This window comes from Eumetopias jubatus, unplaced genomic scaffold (genome assembly GCF_037043125.1).
Source record: "Eumetopias jubatus isolate StellerSeaLion01/CBP00866 unplaced genomic scaffold, mEumJub1_p1.0 scaffold_3, whole genome shotgun sequence".
NCBI lineage: Eukaryota > Metazoa > Chordata > Mammalia > Carnivora > Otariidae > Eumetopias > Eumetopias jubatus.
Window position 1 is genome coordinate 166,047,862 of NW_028274809.1, and position 20,114 is coordinate 166,067,975.

At 35.9% G+C, this 20,114-nt stretch overlaps 1 protein-coding gene across 11 annotated transcripts in view; it reads right to left on the minus strand.

The window, feature by feature from the left end:
• RBM26 (RNA binding motif protein 26) overlaps positions 1-20,114 on the minus strand; it is a 76,629-nt gene that overhangs the window by 37,402 nt on the left and 19,113 nt on the right. For 4 of the 11 annotated variants that reach the window (XM_028106080.2, XM_028106086.2, XM_028106079.2 and 1 more), the window contains exons 2-9: positions 9,885-10,003; positions 9,104-9,240; positions 6,144-6,232; positions 5,277-5,494; positions 3,295-3,555; positions 2,077-2,316; positions 1,486-1,656; positions 984-1,139 (exon numbers count right to left, since the gene is read on the minus strand). In XM_028106080.2, coding sequence (XP_027961881.1) covers positions 984-1,139; positions 1,486-1,656; positions 2,077-2,316; positions 3,295-3,555; positions 5,277-5,494; positions 6,144-6,232; positions 9,104-9,240; positions 9,885-10,003 — 1,391 coding nt within the window. The remainder of the gene's footprint in view (positions 1-983; positions 1,140-1,485; positions 1,657-2,076; positions 2,317-3,294; positions 3,556-5,276; positions 5,495-6,143; positions 6,233-9,103; positions 9,241-9,884; positions 10,004-20,114) is intronic. The other 7 variants (XM_028106089.2, XM_028106088.2, XM_028106085.2 and 4 more) reach the window with 3 other exon arrangements.

Sequence of the window (20,114 nt, forward strand, 5' to 3'; positions counted from 1 at the left end):
CCACTAAAGCATTACTTGCAAGAGTTTAGGGGCGCCTGGGTGGCTCAGTCATTAAGCATCTGCCTTCGGCTCAGGTCATGATCCCAGGGTCCTGGGATCGAGCCCCGCATCGGGCTCCCTGCTCCGCGGGAAGCCTGCTTCTCCCTTTCGCACTCCCCCCGGCTTGTGTTCCCTCTCTCGCTTGTCTCTCTCTGCACAAATAAATAAATTTTAAAAATCTTAAAAAAAAAAAGTTTAAATGAACCAATTAAGACTGCAAATGACAGGGGCGCCTGAGTGGCACAGTTTAACATGTGACTTCATTTCTCTTGATTTAGACTCAGGTCATGATCTCAGGGTCATGGGATAAAGCCCCACGTCAGGCCTACCACTGGGCATGGAGCCTGCTTACTACTCGCTCTCTCCCTCTCTGCCCCTCCCCCCTAAAATAAATAAATAGATCTTTAAAAAAAAAAACAAAAGACTGCAAAAGATACAAAGTACCCCCAAAAAAGCTACCTTAGAAAATACGTATTTTTGGGGTGCCTGGGTGGCTCAGTCGGTTAAGCCTTCAGCTCAGGTTACCCCAAGGTCCTGGGATCAAGCTCCGAGTGGGGCTCCCTGCTCAGTGGGGAATCTGCTTCTCCCTCTCCCCCTGCCTTTCCCTCTGGCTTGTGCACACGTGCCCTCTCGCTCGCTCACTCTCTCAAAAAAATAAAAGTCTTAAAAAAATAAATAAAAGATTTATTCTCCTTTAAAAAAAAAAAAAAAGAAAATATGTACTTACAGGAAATTCCTTTCCCCTTGAGTGACAGAACAAAGTGTCACCAGTAACACAAATAGAGAACCACACATTACCTTTTCTCTTAAGAGAGACCAAAGGATCGGAGGAATAAACTTAATCACCATCCCTTACTCAACCCCAATAAATGCAGGACCATATTCTTTATAAATGTTTGCCACTCTTAATATGAAAATAAGAAGAAAAGATTAATGAATAGTACCTCTGGGTGGCAAATCCATATCCCCTGATGTTAGTCCTATCAAGTTAGGCCTTTGTGCGTGTACTCTGTGTCTATACATAGGTCTGGAAGTGTTTGTTATGCTTGGGGCTTCAGGATTGTAGCCATCTGTGTCATATGTATCTGGTAATACAAAAACTGTAATTAAAAAACAATTATAAAACGCCACTTGGTAATTTTTTATATTGATAATAGAAAAAGTAAATTATATAACTACTAATACAGAGCTAACACGCTATATATATAAAAAAGAAAATTTAGTTTTATAAAAATAAGTTAAATAAAAAATATAATTTAGTCTTATAAAAATCCTGAGGACTTACATTTAATATACATTCACCATTTCTACATTTTATTCTACATGATTTTAGTGAGAAAAATAAACCTAACAGAGCTAGTCACTCTAAAAATTTTTAAATTCCTTATCTAAACTCTGCTCTAAAACCTCACTACATTATGAATATAAAGAGGGGCAAAACTGCACCTGCAGTAAAAAGAGAGGGTGGAGCAGGTGGAGGCTGGTGATGAATGCCAGTTGTTACTACAGTAGGAACAGAACTGGTTGCAGAGTTTGGGGGAGCATCCATGCCAGATGGCTGCAAAGGAGGAAGTGGAGGTGGTGGTCCTGTCAAAACCAAAGAATAAGAAATATCATCTGAAAGCAAACAAATAAAATAAGTTATTGTATATCCAAACATGATATTCTCATTTATCAGCAAAATTATAATATCTATAAACTCAAGTTCTTACAACTGTATTAGTTTTTCAGGGTAAAATATCCTTTTACTATATTCCAAAACAGGTTTGTCTTAAGCTATAAAGAACTACTGAGAGCTGGGATTCATCAGGGATGTGCTAAGTCAGGGCCCCTCCACACCACAGTAAACCATAGGTTTGGCAAAGCCTGCAAAGTGGGGATATATTCTAAATAAGAGTATCTTGCCCTTGGTTTCTAGCAGGCATCTTTAGGATTATTTTAGGTATTTTTAACAAAAGCAAGCATCAAACTATTAACTTTTAAAAAGGCTATGAATGGACAGATAATAGGTACTGGCAAACAAATAGATTTACTTACCTGTGACAGGTGGTAGGCTAGGTGGTAATGGGCCTGGTGGTGGCACTGGGGGTCTCAGATTCACAGGTGGAGGTGTAAGAATTGGCGGAGGTGGGGGAAGCCCAGGAGGAGGTGGTCCTTCAACAACTGGCGGCTGTGCTGGGAAAGGCAGCATGCCGGGAAGATTCACATCTTCTACAACTACAGGGTCACTTCCATGGTCAAAAGGGCACATGTCTCCTCTCATACAGAAACCCTTTTCTGTAAGGAAGAATAATTAGATACATGGAAAGTGTCAGATATATAAATTTTCTGTAAGTTAACAAAGGTAAGATATTTAAAAATAAGAATATTTTTAATATTGGGCCAGTATAACTAACCATAACACAAGAGCTAATTTCCAGTAACATAAAATACTTACAAAGTAAATATAGCTAACATACACATTAAAAAAGTATATCCACAAATTAAAATGAGTATACCTAGCTAGCAAGAGGATACAAAACTTTTACATATTTTCTGTCATCAGAAGCATTTCCTTATTTTTCATTTCCTTTATTTAAATCTCACTTAAAAGGGGCGCCTGGGTGGCTCAGTCATTAAGCGTCTGCCTTCGGCTCAGGTCATGGTCTCAGGGTCCTGGAATCGAGCCCCGCATCGGGCTCCCTGCTCAGCGGGAAGCCTGCTTCTCCCTCCCCCACTCCCCCTGCTTGTGTTCCCTCTCTCGCTGTGTCTCTCTCTGTCAAATAAATAAATAAAATCTTTAAAAATAAATAAATCTCACTTAAAACTTTCAGAATATTGCAACTGTAGTACAATTTACAAAAACTTTTACAGTAAAACTTTGAGAGTCTTCATCTATAAAATTCTTACAGGTGATACTCACATTTCTAGGTTCTAATTACATGCCAATGACCACTGATTTCTAAAGAAGTGAGTTTTGTCAAGAATGTTTCAGTAGCAGATTCCCAGATAAACAACTCAGTAGATACTACTCCTGTTTGTAAACTCCAAAAATATATTAAGACTTAGGTGTAAATAAGCACTATCTTTAGATGGATATACAATAGTCAGTAGTGACTAATGAAGGTTTAAATAATACTGAGGAATTCAAGAAGTGCCTAAGACTAACTTACCACCATTAACTGGGCCTTCTATGAATAACTGCAACCTAAACTTGCAGAATTTAGTCAACTGGAAATACTAATTCAGTACTTCAGGAAACAGGAGAAGACTTACCATCATAGTCTCTACACCGTTTCTTTGGCATTGGTGGTCTTACATATGAGTTATGGTCCACTTGGTCTTCATGAAATTCAGACCAACTTTCAGTAGTGTTATTACCATGATGAGTAGGAGCAATTACTGTAATAGTGCTGCTCAAAGTAGGTACAGGGTAGTGACCAGATGAAATACTAGGTACCGAAGAGACTGGAGTATAATTGTTTTCTAGTGGATCTGTCCTATCCAGGTCGTATTTAGGTTTTACTAGATCCCTTTCTGCAACAAAATACAAATAACTTATGAAATTATACACTATAAAAAAAAGTCCCAGATCTACAAAACAGTGGTATTTTTGCTAAACAGAGAGAAAATGTTCAAATTGTACACAAGCCCCCTTTTCTTTTAAAAACTACTAAATGAATACACAATGTTCCAAGATAAGCTATTTCTTTTCAATATGACCTGAACTATAAAAATCACACAAAATTTGCTGTACTTAATGAGCTTTTTTTCTTGGAGGGCTGTTTACAGAAAAGAGATCTTTTATTTTCTTCAGTGCAATCTTAGTATGCATAACGTCAGCCCACAAAACAAAATACACAATAAAAGTATGGTTATTTTTTCTGTGATGAACATTTAGTTGTAATCCACCCAAAGATCCTAGCATGGCTTTTTAAATAAATAGTATACACTATTAATAGTATTAAATAGTGAAAACTATTTGTTGAAGATGGAAACGGATGAGCTAAGAGGAAGGAAAAGGAGTTCATATTAAACATGAATAAAACCATTAACTGGGCTGTGTTTGGTCCCAAGGAGAGAGAAAAGGTATGAAGAAGATTAGTTAAGTGAAGCAATGTGCAGAAGGCCTAGATCACAGAAAGGGAAAACTCTAAGAGTAAGAGAGAAGTATAAAGCTTATACAAAGTCTGTAAGTATTATTTCCCAAAGACTAAAGGTGACTGTACGATAAAAGCTAAAAGAGTAGCAAAAAATCTAAGTTTGAGTAAAGGTGTTTTACTTGAAGTATTTTAGTTGTTTTATTGCCTCCAGTATCTTCCTTTAAATAACACACATTGGAAGAAAAATTATACATGTTGGAAATGACATGCTCTTGCAAATATACTCATCTGAAATGAGAATTTTAACTGCTTTCCTAATTTTAAAATATAACTCTTATATATAATAAACTGAACATATTTATACAATTTAATGAATTTTACCTATGTATATACGTGTGAAACCAATCATAACCAAAATAATATAGATACATATTCATGACCCCCAAAAATATCCTTGCACTCCTTGATAATTCTCTGCCCTTTACTCCATCCAAGGCAACCACTGATTTTTTTCTGTCACCAGAGATTAGTTTGCATTTTCTAAAATTTTATATACACGTATATTCTTTTTGTCTGGCTTCTTTCACTCGGCATTATTATTTTGAGATTCATCCTTTTGTGACATATATCAAAAGTTCCATCCTTTTCTTCCACTGTATGAATGCATCAGGTTATCCATTCACATGACATTTGGGTTGTTTCTAGTTTTTGTCCATTTCAAAGGAAGGTACCATGATCATTTGAGTACAGTTCTTGTGTGGAAATACACTTTTGTTTCTCTTACATAAATACTTTGGAGTTGGGATGGCTGGGTCATTTGGTAGGTGTAGATTTAAATTTAAGATACTGTGAAAGTGTTTTCCAGAGAGTTCCAGTTTATCTCTATCCTTACCAATATTAGATAAAGTCAGCCTTTTTACTTTTAGTCATTGTTAATGGGCATGCAGTGGTGATTGTGGGGTTTTAATTTACATGAAATAAAATTTTTAAAAGAAATTTTTAAAAAAGCATTCACTTGGACCACAAAATACATCAAAATAGAAAAAATGAAGACAACACTGACAAAAATTAAAAACCATTTTTAAAACCCTCAAATACAGCATATTCACAATAGAAGAATGCTAATCAGAACATACATATGTATGGATTATTTACCCCGGCTTCGTGTTCTGCTTCTGCTTCTAGTCCTGCTTCTATCCCTATCCCGGTCACGAAGCCTCTCTTTACTCCAACTTCGACTCCGACTCCTGCTGTAACTTCGACTTCGGCCCCGTCTTCTATTGTACCGGTCTCTATATGAATCTCTTCGAGGAGGGTTTCGATCATAATCTCTTTTGCGAGAACGATCATCTTTTTTCCTCTCATCACGACTTCTAAAAAAATAAATGATCACTTTTAGGAAAGTAAGTGGATAGAGAAAATACTCATTAAATGCAAAAGTCACATTTAATTCCTGTAAACATCATGATTCTTTATTCCACCACATATATAGGAAACTCAAATTGAAAAACTGAACATGATCTGCTCAAGAACTCTAAAACCCCTTTTAAGGAAAGTCTCAATCCCTAACCTTATACACAAAGACATCTATACATCTGGCATCGGTACATCACGTCTCCTAGCACATGCTGTCCTGTATAGACACAACCTCATACTTACAGGCATGTAGCGCATCTACTGCCCACACTATTTTTCCCACTTAAGGCTTCAAAAGCATTTAATTTATTCACACTAAAGGGAAACTTCATGCAAAAAAAGGTCTCACATTAAGATTTCACTGGAATTTAAAGCTAGGAAATAAATATAATAATAATGTTTGCCAAGCACTATTCTAAATCTCAATTCCAGGACCTACAAATGTGACACAGATATTCTTAGTAAGAAAGGAACTGAGTTACACTTTCCTAGACCAAAAGAAGAGTAGACATTACTTGCCCCTAGGCGAAAGATAATCAAGTCTAAGCATTCATATAAAAGATATCCAATGTCTAAGCACTGAACATGGTTCAATTAATCAATCACCTATTTTCTCTGTATCGGGAACTTGACTGGGGAGGACTATGATTTAGTCTTCTGGAAAACTTCTTCTCTCGCTCTTCCTCCTTTGTGATCTGATATACAAAGAAAAATTTGCATTAAGTTTAGCAAGTTATTCCTTGCCATGTTACTATCTGAATGATTTAACTGATATTAAAACACAGACGTGAAATTGTTCTCTTCTAAAAGTATTAAAAAAAATAAATCTCTTCTAAGTACAATCATTTAATTTAACCACAGAAGAAAGGTTTGCTGAAAGTTGAAGTGAATGCTAAAGAAACTCAGAAATGTTTATCTTAGATAACAGTGGTGAGAAAACACTTAGGCAAATGTCCTCATTTTAACATTATTAGTAGAAAGTCAATTTTAGTTCTTCTTTCAAAAGTCCAACATACACTCATGTTTTGGTTTCACGGATTTGGCCAGGCACCACACACATCGGGAAATAGAGCAGAATGCATTAGAACTAACCAAGTCAGAAAAAGAGATGTAAGAGAAAATGATATGTAAGGTCAAACAGTTCTCCAGTTCTCAGCAGTATGGCAGCTATATATTCCTCTTCCCTACAAGGGGCCTCCATTCGTATTATATTATTAATAGAAAGCAGCCCTGGAAAACATTCCCTTGATCAGTGCGCTACTTTTCTGAGGCCAGAATTTTCCACACTATACTGTCTAGAACACCGTCACATAGGACATTAATAGGTGTTACTAGAAAAAAAAAAAGATTTAGAGGATAAACAAATACAGGAAATACTGAACCTATGGCTTCTGTAAATATGATAGGACTCAAGATTTTGCATTGTTAATAAGAACTCTAAGACAATCTGATGCAGACAGTCTACAGGATAATAAAACAGTGCCCCAGTTTATGCCAGTTGTTCCAATACCCCTCTGGGTAAGAGTCTCTTACAGTCAGAAGTGTCCAATGTTGGGTGATAAATTAAATGGAAATCCTATTAATAGGCCAAACTCTGAGAAACACTGCTTAAAAGCCTTTTTTTTTAAGTCTTTTTCTTATACTTTCATTCTCCTCTTCCCACCCATTTCGACCCTTCCCCACCCCAAAAAAAACAGGGTACAATGCACCTTTTCCCTTCTACTTGCTTCAACACACACTCGCGAATAATTTATGTTGACAGATCATCATATTCCACAGTACATGCTCAACTGGGAACTTTTACTATACCCACGGTATTTTAAATCCAGGCTGTCATCTGACATTTTGACAGTTCTGAAAGATCAGGGATAAATATCCTTCACAACTGGTCAAGAAAACTGTGGAGAAATATTATTATGCCCATAGACGTTAAGACTTAAGGTTTTGCCACTAACTCGTTTTGAGGGAAGACTTCTTATTGCTTCTCAAATCCAGAGAAGACTACTTAAGATTTTCTAAGAATTAAAATATGATTTGCAATAGCAAAAATCTAGAACTAACCCATCAAACTTCCATTGGTGGGCAAAACTTAAATAAATTATTGTGTATCTCTACGTGGTGTAAGCAGTTGCCAGCACAATAGCAACTATCCCTTTCTTCCTTATTAATAGAACCCCTACTGTAAGGTATGAAATATGCACAAAATTATTTCTGGTCTTCTCTCACTGAGAAGTGATAGGGGTGTTTTATGCGCATGTCTGTGTAACTATATACATGTGCATGTGTGTAAATATGTTCAGATACAGAAAAATATATTTGAGAATTACTATGTAAGGTTATACATATGTTTATATTATTACATAATAAACAAATATTAGTTACATAATCTGTAAAGAAAAAAAGAGTATGAGGGGGGAAAAACCCAATCACATCTTCTACCACACAACAATCTCTCAACAACAATAGGAACTGCCATTTATTGAGAACATACTATGTGCTACACACTACGCCAAGTGCTCTATAGACAACATTTTATTATTCCTCACAACAACCCTACAGTGTTTCCATTTCACAGCTGAGTAAACTAAGGCTTGGCAAAGTAACGTTCTCAAGGTCATACAGCACTGACTGATAAATCCAAAATTTTAACCAAGATTTATTTGACCTAAAGCTAGGCCAACTGCAGAAATATACCAGCTTAACTGTCAATTAGTTTTGCTCGAATTACAATCTTTAAACATCAAATTAAGAAGATCTGAATTTTTATGATTATTAAGAATGGCAATCTGGTATAAAAGGTGAATTCTTCTAAAACTCTTAAAAGGATGAAGTCATGCCCACTGCCCTGTCAAGGTCCTTTTACGAGACTACCTTAAAAACAGCCCCCTACAAAATTCAGGCAGGACAGAAGCAAAGAGATCTAACGTCAATCTAATTATTTTCACAGAACACAGATAATGCGAGTCCACAGCTGTAAGATACTATACAGAAAAGAGTTAAAAAGTAAGTCTGAGACTGTCATTCTTAGAAAGGGCTGCTTATTATAAGGTAGGCCCTTGGCTGGTGTCTGTGAAGTTTGATTTCTGGAAGGTTCCCATCATTCCCCGATAATAATAGCTCACTATATGCCTGAATTCTTTGTGTCAACAATATGGTTTTATGCTGAACACATGCTTTCCTCTGGGAGTTTGGAATTTTGGTACCTAGTAGACAGAAGGTGCATCTGTGACCAGCCCTCAATAAAAACCCTGGACACTAAGTCTCTATTGAGCTTCCCTAGTTCAAATGTGTTGAAAACTACTTGTTACAGGCATCCTTTGTGACTCTCCTAGGAGAAGCCTCTAGAAGCTTATGTGTGTTTTCCCCCAGACTTCGCAACACCTACTTTTTCCTTTTGTTGATTTTGCTGTAAAGTCATAGCCATGAGTATGACTGTGTGTTAAGTCCTATGACTGCTCCTAGGGATGGTCCTGAGGATTCTTGATACAAACAAAGCAAGTAAACCTCAGTTTAATTATTCCTTATATGTTTTTAAAGAACATCTAAAGTTTAACACAAATCCTTACCTCCTCTTTTTTTATATCTTTTTCTTGGTGCTGAAAAAATTCTACCTTTAAGCTTCCTGATGATGGCTGCTCTGGAGGAGGTAGGTAACTCTTTGTATTCACAGCATCAAAAAGCTTTTCCACAAATATCTGCGTCTCTAACAAAAAAAAAAAAAAATCAAAAAACCAAAAACCCGCAGATTAAAGACATTTGCTAAGATATGAATTCTCCCCTTCTATACATCAGAGTTCAATATGATGAAATACACACTGACTTTTATAACTCTAGAAATTAAACTAAGACCAACAGCTTCCCAACCAGTGTGTCATGACACAAATCCTATGGTAATACTAAACCTATTCAATTTCAGGGTAGTGGAACTAGGATGGCCAGAGCTTCTGGGCCCGTGGCTTCCAGCCATGACTAGTCTCCAGGTACCCTGCGCCCAGAGTGCCAAACACAAATATTATCATCTAGATGGTAGCAAAGTGAAAAAAGTTAGAAACACTATCTAGACAACATCCCAAGTAGTTTCTTAAGCAGTACGATTTTTAAATAAACAAGCATTTATTTACTTAATCTTTTAAGGAGAAATATCGGCTTCCTTTAAGAAAGAGAATAAAGATATTAATGAAAAAGGTTTTCATTATAAATAAGCTATAACTATAATCAGTAATAATACTGTTTATTCAACTTTGCTATAATTAGAGTCTGTTCTCTTATTGAGTTCCTTTATTATGGAAAGTCTTGCTTTAAAGGATTTATTAAAATAAACTACTATTTTTAAACCAAAGATCTTACCTTTTTGAAGAAATACATCCAGTTGATCAATACATAATGCCTTTAACTCTTTCTCACTTTTGTCTTTCTTTACCAAAGCAAGAACATATTTTGCTAGGGCTGATGGATCTGCATCACAACTGAAGAAAAAAAGCAATGTTGAAGGAAATTTAGCCATAAACAACTGCACATTCTAAAAATTCCAGTTACAAACAGACTTAGTTGGTATGATAGTTAACTGAATTATATGTAAAAAGCACCTACCCCATGGAAGGCAATGAAGAAATATAAGTTCTCCCTTATAGTAATATATTTTACATGACATACATAGCCATTATTCCGTATTCTTCCACATTTGTACTAATGTATGTATTAAACTCGGTAGGCTTTATTATTATTAAAAAGAGAAGTTATAACAAAGTAAAAACAGTACCAGAGCATCAAAAACTATTAGCGTGGAACCAGTAAAAACACAAAAAGTGCCCTCCCCTTTCCCCTACCCCAAGAACTAAACAGCTAGAAAACCCAGACAGAGAGGGCACTAAAAGAAAACGTGAAAACATACAACTTTAGAAACAGACCCAAATAAATAAATATATGAATTTTGATTTTATAAAGGTGGCGTCCAAGTCAATGTGCAAGAGATGAACTATACAATAAATGATATTGAGACAAGTGACAGTTATTAAAAACTAAGTTGGTTCTATAACTGATTCCATACACCACGATAAATCTAAAACTGAAAAATATGAAACCACTAAAGTATTAGGAAAAAAACAAGGAAGTTATTTTATAACTCTGGAGTAATGAAGGCTTTCTGAATAATGACAGAAATCTGTATTACAAGAGTAATTTGATTATACAAAAACAAAGGCAAAAACTTCAGAATGAAAAGTCAAAAGACAAATAAAAAAAAGTTCAAATAATTTAACCCATTCCAAAAAGTGAATTCTCCTAATATGTAGTTTCTATCAATCAGTTAAGACCAAAATCCTAAGGGAAAGAAGATAAAGAATATGAATAGATACTAAAGAGAAAAAGTAAGTCTAAATATGAGTAAAAATACACCCTCATTCGTAAGAGAAATTCACTTAAGCTATATTGAAATACCATTTTTCAGCTATAAAGCTGGCAAAATCTAAAGATATGAATATATATTCTGCAGATAAGGTATGGGGATACACAGTTTTTAAACACTGTGGCTGCTGTGAGGAGACTGGTAGCATACAATCACAAGTGCAAATGACCAAGCAATTCTATTTCCCTGAAGTTACTTTACAGACATACTTACATATTCAAAGTGACACATACACAGGTCATTGTCACACTGACTGCAAAATAAAAAATGTGCAAAATGTCCATTTACAGAGGACTGGAAAAAGAAATTATACTAATCTACACAAGGGAATGGAATACAGCAAAAAGACACAAAAAAAGAATGAGGAAGTGTTCCAATCATAGAGAAATTTTCCTTATCAATTTGTTATATTCAAAAAGCAAGGTAGAGTTTATAGCAGCAATGTCCACAATAGCCAAACTATGGAAAGAGCCTAGATGTCCATCAACAGATGAATGGATAAAGAAGATGTGGTGTACATATGCAATGGAATATTACGCAGCCATCAAAAAAATGAAATCTTGCCATTTGCAACGACATGGATGGAACTAGAGGGTATTATGCTACGCAAAATAAGTCAATCAGACAAAGACAAGTATCATATAATCTCACTGATAATGAAGAATTTGAAAAACAAGACAGAGGATCATAGGGGAAGAGAGGGAAAAATGAAACAGGACGAAACCAGAGAGGGAGACAAACCATAAGAGATTCTTAATCTCAGGAAACCAACTGAGGGTTGCTGGAGTGGTGGGGGGGTGGGAGGGATGGGGTGGCCGGGTGATGGACACTGGGGAGGGTATGTGCTATGGTGAGTGCTATGAATTGTGTAAGACTGTTGAATCACAGACCTGTACCCCTGAAACAAATAATACATTATATGTTAATAAATTAAAAAAAAAAAAGCAAGGTAGAGAAAACCGGCTATCATGTTACCATTTGTGTGGGGGAAAGAGAAGAAATTATATATTTGGATTGGCTTATATGTGAATAATAAATATGTGGAAGTACAAACAAGTAATTATGGTTATTGCTTTTTTTTTTGGATGGGGGGAGATAGTGGGGGCTAAGTGAAGGAGGAACAGAGTGAGCAAAGAAAGTTTTTGATGCCTGAGCCATGCCCAATCCTGACAAAAAGCCAGATAACTGTTTTTCAACTAAGCTAAGATTGTTACCCATGTAATTAATGGTCATTTTACAAGTTAGGCTAAATAAGAATAAAATAGTAGCAACAGCCAAGCACTAACATCTATCTACCGAACACCTAGTTTGTGCCATGAACTGTACATACTGTATTTATTAGCTCTATTCTGTAACAGTTCTACAAAAGTATAGCAGTAACCTAGGTCACTGAATCGAAAAGTACATCTTTAAAAAGACAATGAAGAGGGCGCCTGGGTGGCTCAGTCGTTAAGTGTCTGCCTTCAGCTCAGGTCATGATCCGAGGGTCCTGGGATTGAGCCCCACATCGGGCTCCCTGCTCAGTGGGAGGCCTGCCTCTCCCTCTCCCACTCCCCCTGCTTGTGTTCCCTCTCTCACTGTCAAATAAATAAATAAAATCTTAAAAAGAAAAAGACAATGAAGAACTTTGGTTGCACAGTAGAAAACACCTATAGAAAAACCTGACTGCAAGTGAATCAACAGGCGTAATTCAACCATTTGTGTTTTGCTTTGTTGTATTATAAAGGCTACACAGATAAATTTAATACAGCGTCAGAACTGACAAATAGTCTATTAAGGAACTAGTATAGCATTTATCATATGTTCTAAGACTTCCTAGTCTACGTTACTGTGGTCATTAAATACGTCTTCCAATTCTTCACTCCTCCCTTTAGAAGGTAGAGCCTGATTCCCCACCCTTTGAGAGTAGGCTCAATTTAGGGACTTGCTTCTAAACAAACAGCAGAAGTGATGGTGTCTACCTTCCGAGACTAGGACATACAAAGTATTGTGGCATCATCCTTGCTCTCTCTCTGGAATCACTTCTAGAGACAACAGCTGCTATGTTCCAAGGACACTCAAGCAGCCTTATGGAAAGCACCATGTGGCAATGAAATGAGGGTTCCAGTCAACAGTCAAGAGGACTGAGGTCTCTTGCCAATACCCATATGTGAATGAGCTTGGAAGCCGATTCTAGTCACCGTAGAACCTTGAGAAGACTGCAGAACTGATCTACAGCTTAACTGCAATCTCATGATTCAGAGCCAGAAATACTCCACTAACCTGCTTCCAAATTCCTGACACAGGAATGATAAATGTCATGAGGGGATAAATGTCTGCTGTGTTACTAAGTTAAGTTGCAGGATAATTTGTCAGTAATCATACTTTTCTCATAGATCTATTTCCATTTATTTACAAAGACTTGAAATGGGCTATTAAACAAGAAACAAGAAAAAATTCTACTTTAATGGTACATGAAAGATTTTTGTAAAGACTTTTTCTTTGAAATTTACTTCAATATAAACTAACCTTTTAAAAAAATACAGACAAAATGATTTATGATTTTTTCATGTTTTATCATAATGAGCACAGAAATACTTACATCTGTGATGAAATAAGCACAAAGAAATGGGACAAATATAACCTCATGATGATCTATAGCTATACTTACATCCAGCAATTTGGTAATACTGCATGACGAATCATGAAACAATGCCTATTCAGGTTAGGTAATCTGAATAAGCACAGTCAACTAAACACTTAACTAGACATCAAGCTAAACATACTTCAGTTTACTGAAAAATCACTGTGAAACATAATACTACCACTATGTTATACTGTTTTATTGCAACTGCTGTTAATAAACAAATTTAGAGGGGCGCCTGGGTGGCTCAGTCATTAAGCTTCTGCCTTCAGCTCAGATCATGATCCCAGAGTCCTGGGATTGAGCCCCACACCGGGATCCCTGCTCCACTGAGAGCCTGCTTCTCCCCCTCCCGCTCCCCCTGCTTGTGTTCCTGTTCTCGCTCTCTGTCGAATAAATAAATAAAAATCTTTAAAAATAGATAAATAAATTTAGAGTCTCCACATTGAGTCCAAATCCTATAATTTAATTCAACATTGGTCTTATTGTGAATTTTCAACTTAATAATGGCCTTGCTAATGACTTAACCGTGACTTTACATTTCTCTTAACTAAACACCAAATCTATTCCACTGCCACTCCGTTACTTTTCTAAATATGATACTTTAAGTCAATCAAAATTTTAGCAGTTAAAAATATAAGGGTGCCGGGGTGGCTCAGTCAGTTAAGTGTCCACCTTCAGCTCAGGTCATGACCTCAGGGTCCTGGGATTGAGCCCCACGTTGGGCTCCCTGTTCAGCAGGGAGTCTGCTTCTCCCTCTCCCTCTTCTGCTCCCCACTATTCGAGCTCTCTCTCAAATAAATAAAATCTTTATAAAAAAATGCAGAAAAAGGCCTTTGTGATTTCTGTATTTATTATGGTTTATAGACCACAATTTTATAAAACAAGACAGAATCATTCCTGAACAATCACTGCTCAACATCTCCTACAGGAAGCTACTGAACTGAATAAAAAAAATAAAATAAAATCACAACCACCACAGCAAATCAACTACCATACACAAAAATTCTAAATCCTTGACACAGTCTGAAAGGGCAAATTACTCTTTAAAATTTGTTAAACTGCAAATTATACAGTAGAAACAAGGTTTATAATTTCACATTTAATGGCAAAATGGGTGAATTTACATTTGAGAGGCAATTTTTCTTAAATCCGATAAAAAGTCATTTCATATTTAATATTTTTAAAAACAAAAAAAGATATGTACTTGTAAATTACAGCTAAGTAAAAGAATATCTGAACTATAGAAGTTTAATAATATGCCACGTTATAAATTAAGGAGAAAGGGTAAAATACGCGTTCTCTTTTCTACGTTTTAATTAAAAGTGCCAATGCTACTTCATCTGAACACCCAGCAACAACCTGCTACGCAAAATTAATGCAGTAAAAATGTTTAAACTACCTAATCAAAAGAAAATTATATTAAGATAGTAAGGGATAATTAAAAAAAAAAAAAGTCTCCATGGCAAGCAAGACTATTCATACATACTTTACGGCACCAGTTGCCACTGCTGATGATAGGTTTGCAGTCTGAATGAACAGATCTTGTCAGAGCTAGACTTTACCCTATGCTATGTTACTAGCATTCTAGAAACAGTTAAAGAAAAGTGGGACTGAAATCTTTCAGATCAGAGAGAGAAAGGGGACAGATTTTGAAAATGTTTAAGTACAAAGAACACTGAGTGACAGACTTCATCCATATCTAAGCAAACAGGCTGAATTCCCACTGATTCTATGTTCCATAAAGACTAATCTGCCAATAAAGCATCAAACTAACCACAGAGTGCTCCAACTCCAATTACGTGTGTGTGTGTGTGTGTGTGTGTGTGTGTGTGTGTCTGTGTGTGTGTGTTGGGGGATTGAGAGGGTTGGGTGGGCAAAACAAACTACAAAATAAGGCCAGCATGAGACACGACCTGCCAACAGCATTTGTGAAAGGCGGGGTGGAGGAGGAGCAACTAAGTATTTTAGTATGTCAAATGAGATAAAGTGTGAAATGGTTGGGGGAAAACTTAAATCATAAAGATGCAATAAGAAAACAGTACTAGAGAGGAAACAGCGCAGTTCCCAAGTCGTAGGGAGAGCCACTGCTTTCACTTCAAGGTGTCACCTTTTACAAATACATAAGCAAACTCAAACAGATTCCCAGAAAATGACCAGAATGGTAAATGGATATCAGTATCAGAGAGCTTACAAGGGATTCTCAGCCTGGAAAATTGAAATGTCAGAGAGAACTTGGTAGGTTTTCAAATAATTGAAGGGCTATCACAAGAAAGATTACACTTATTCAAGACATCCTCCACGGGATATAATTAGAACCAATAAGTGGAAGGAACAGATTTTGGCTTAAAATAGAGATGAACTTTTTTAATAATCAGAGGCCTCCCAAAGGCAGAATAAACTGCCTGAAAGAAAAGTGCATTTTCCATCATTAGAATGGTTTCAAGCACAGGCTGAACAGCCCCTGGCAGATAAGCACTGGATTGAATAGTAAATCCCTCACAAACCTGAAAGAGTATAATCCTTAGGTTTAATTTTGTTTGTGGAATACTGTGACAAATATATGAAATATAAGATAATATAGTATTCTTTTCAATTATTTTGTAAATATTAGCAATAAAAAAATTTAAGTGACCTGGCACTACAGATAAAATACGTGCTATATAAGAGAGTTTTATCAAAAACATACCAAAACCCAAAAACAGAAGTTCTTACACACATGTGTAGCCTCTGGGCCTAACACAGTACCTAAGAGAGAATACAGAGAAAGAGAGAACAGATACAAATCTATCTCACTAGATCAACAGCTCACTTTTATCAAGGACCCTTTCTTTTTCATCTTCATGAAGTACTTAGAATAAAATAAGTTGATTATCTTCCAAATATCACATTCATCTTTCAAAAATATTTAACAAGCACCTACTATGTAAGGCACTGTTCTAGATCCTGATGATGCAACTTCGAAAAAAAATTCAGTCCTTGTCCTCAGAGAATTTACACTGGGGCTGTTGAAGCTCCAGTGGAGGAGACACAATACGTACATAGATACACACAACATATTGACATGTAGACAAGTGCTCTGAGGAAAAATAATGTAAAGCATGAAGATAAAATACAGAGTAAAAGGAATGAAGAGAAGGAAAGAGGAAAGAACAAGAAAGGAGAAAAAAATGAATGAATATATATTAGATGAAATCATCAAGGAAGAACCCTGATGAAGTAACCATTTAAACAGGGATCAGAATTTAAACAGGGATCAAAATGGAGTACAAGCAAGCTTTGGGCTATCTGGAAAAAGGACAGCCCAGGCCGAGGGAGCCCAACAAAAAAGGTCTGAACTGGACACCTACTTATACATGAGGCACAGGAGTCCAGTGAGTTGGAGAAAACAGAGTATTCATGAACAGCTGGATATCTAATCTCTCACCTCTTTAAAGATTTAAAATCAAATGCTCAATGAGCTTTAACAAATTAAATGTCCAGATCACCATGAAGTCATTCAAACCAATGATTTTAAAGGCATAAAAGTAAAATTTTAACAATCTTTGAATTTGTGTTAAGGATACAGTAATAATAATGAAAAACATTAGTAGGGGTAACCATCTAAGAAGGTCATTCTTTTCCAAAAGTATCTGAGGAGGGAAGTACATATGCTAAAAAAGTTGGAGAAGCCAAAGCAATGCAGAAAATCAAATGTTAATAATAAAATAAAACCTCCCAAAAGAACTGACATGAATCAAATCACTCTTAGATATAAAGACTGTAAATTAATCTTCCTAACACACTCTTCATATTAGTTTTTACTTTTCAATTTAGGACTTTCAAAATAGTAATGACAAGGAAAACAAGAAAAGCTAGCCTTCCAGTACATTCTTTCAAAAAGAAGTTTGTTTTGCTTTGCTCAAGTTTCTTGGAGGCTTTAGAAATTCAGTGGAAGACAACTGAAGGAATTTAACCCAAGCTTCCATTTTTGGTAATCTTGAGAAGGTGTAGCTGGAGGTGGCAGTGGAAATTAAAAATTAAATTTAAATATGTTAACTCAGTAACTTTAGAACACGGATATACACCCACATCTGTTCCTTCCAAATTTTCACTTTATATTCAAGAAAAATATCTAATTTGCATCAAAGTCATAGTTCTATTATTCTGTACTTAGGATTACTCTTTTAAAACTCCAAATCCCATTACAACAAATATAATACATACACTGAAAAATTCAATTGCCATTGTTTACTATACAGTTTCATTCAATTCAAATAAGGAAGCAAAAATGGATTATTTGTATGTAGTAATTAGCTACAGCAAAAGTTATTCATTAAGAATTATCATACCCACTTCATATCTAAACATGATCCATCCATGAGCGTAATACAAATCACTTCTTACCACTGCAAACTTAACCACTACATGTAATTACATGTAATTACAACACTGAAAACTATTCAGTCAGTTCTCTCATTCCCTGTATTACCCAAGAAATAGCAGCAATGCCTTCTTTCCTTGAGAACAGTAGTCCTCAAACATTTTGGTCTCAAGATCGATTTACATGTTAAAAACTATAGAGAACTCCAAAGAGCTTTTATTTAAAAGGGCTACATCCATCAATATTTACCATATTAGCAAAACTGAAAAAAATTAAATTAGTTTAAAATAACAAATCAAATAAATAACAAACCTACAATTTAATATAAGAAGCCCTTGGGGGGGGTGGCATTCAAAAGGAGGAATTTAATAAATGGAGACTCTAAGGGTGTAAGGCTAACTTTAGGCACAGCTGGATTCAGGAGTTCAAATGATATCACCAGGACCCTCTTTCCATTCTGCTTTCCCTTGAATTCATTTCATTTTAAGCAGGCCCTCTCCACATGGCAACAAAAACAGCCCTGAGCAGCTCCAGGTTTACATCATTCTGATAGCTAGTGAATCCAGGGAAAGGGGACTGCTTTCCTCTCCTCCTGCATCATATTGGTCCTTGAAAATTACTCAAGAATCTTCCCCAGTTTGGGTCATTTCCCTACGCAGGGCAGGGATGGGCAGAGTTCCATGAGTAAAAGCCTCCCCTGAAACTAAATACCCTATTTTTTAATGAAAAAACAATTATATTTCTACAACAGAATAAAAATTTGGTGAGAAAACTGACAATGTGTCACAATTTTGCAAATACCATTAAATGTCTGGCTTAAAAGATGACAGAACAATTTTAATATCTACTTTTATATTCAATCTGTTGGGATATACTATTTTGGTTGAAATGCATAAAGAAATCTGACCTCATACAGATCTATAGTTAGAAAAGGGAGGACTTCACAGACCCTATGAAAGGTCTCAGGAAAGCTCAGGAGTCCTCCCATCACACTTGAGAACCACGGTTTTAAAATTCATTTTAAAAGTATCTGTTAAGTAACTGATTCAAAGACAAAGTCAATCCTCATCTTCTCAAAGACAAGGCCCACCAACTCAGATTGGAAAACTCTATGCTGTTCACAGCAAATAACAGTAGCCCAAATGGCAAACTGAGCACAGACAGGTATAGTTATAGTATCATGTCACAGAACTCTCTCTTAAAAGTGGGACTGGAGGTGAAATGCTGATATGGCAGCCCACAGCAAAACTGCACATTTAGTACATGTTTTATATTCCAATTCAGAGAAGACTTGAGTTCTCTGGGAAAGGACTCTGGCCTCCAAAGGCTACCTCTTCAGTTACTTATATTCACATTTTACCTACTTATAAACCAGAGCCGAGGTATTTCATCCTTTCAGTTACTAAGAGAGAGAGGAAGCCAGGAACCATTTTCTTTCATAACCAAGAAGAGACAGAATTATCCAAAAGAAATAGCACTAAGAAGTCTGAAAAAAAAAAACTTAGCTAACTGAACTTTAAAATAATTCAGTATGTAACCTGAAAATAAAAAGAAATTCCCCCTACCTGTTTTTCAAGAGCCACAGAATCCCCCTTTCTGAATACTCATGAGTAAATTTTAACCCTTTGGAAGAAATAAATAACAAAATTCAACTAAGTAGAAACATTCTATAAATTTTTCCTGAAATGCCAGACCTTAAGATCTGTAAGCATGTCTGTCCTGTTAAATTGTTGCTATGGGTATGCTATGCTTGTCTGTTTCCCCTACAGGGATTCTAGGTAACTATGTCTACCTTTTCCCCAGACCCAACTACAATGTGTTGAAAAGTATCAACTAATTACCATACTATGTAAGAGCACATTAAATCAAGAGTATTATCAACAAAAACTCACAAAAAACAGCTTAGTTTAGGTCAAAACCAATTATGACAAGTTCAAAGACCTGTCACAGATACAAAAAAAGTCAATAAAATGTCTCAGCATACTGACAAGTCTTTCCTCCTTGCCTTTCCTCCTCATATATATTCAGTACACAAGTCCCAAGAATATTGCCATTTCTTCTCAATCTCCTGCCCAAGTCCAAATTCAGGCATTTCACAACTCACTCTTAAATCTACAAGAAAAAACTGCTAACTAATCTTCTTTGCCTCCAAAAACGCTACATAATCAAACATCTACACACCCCAGT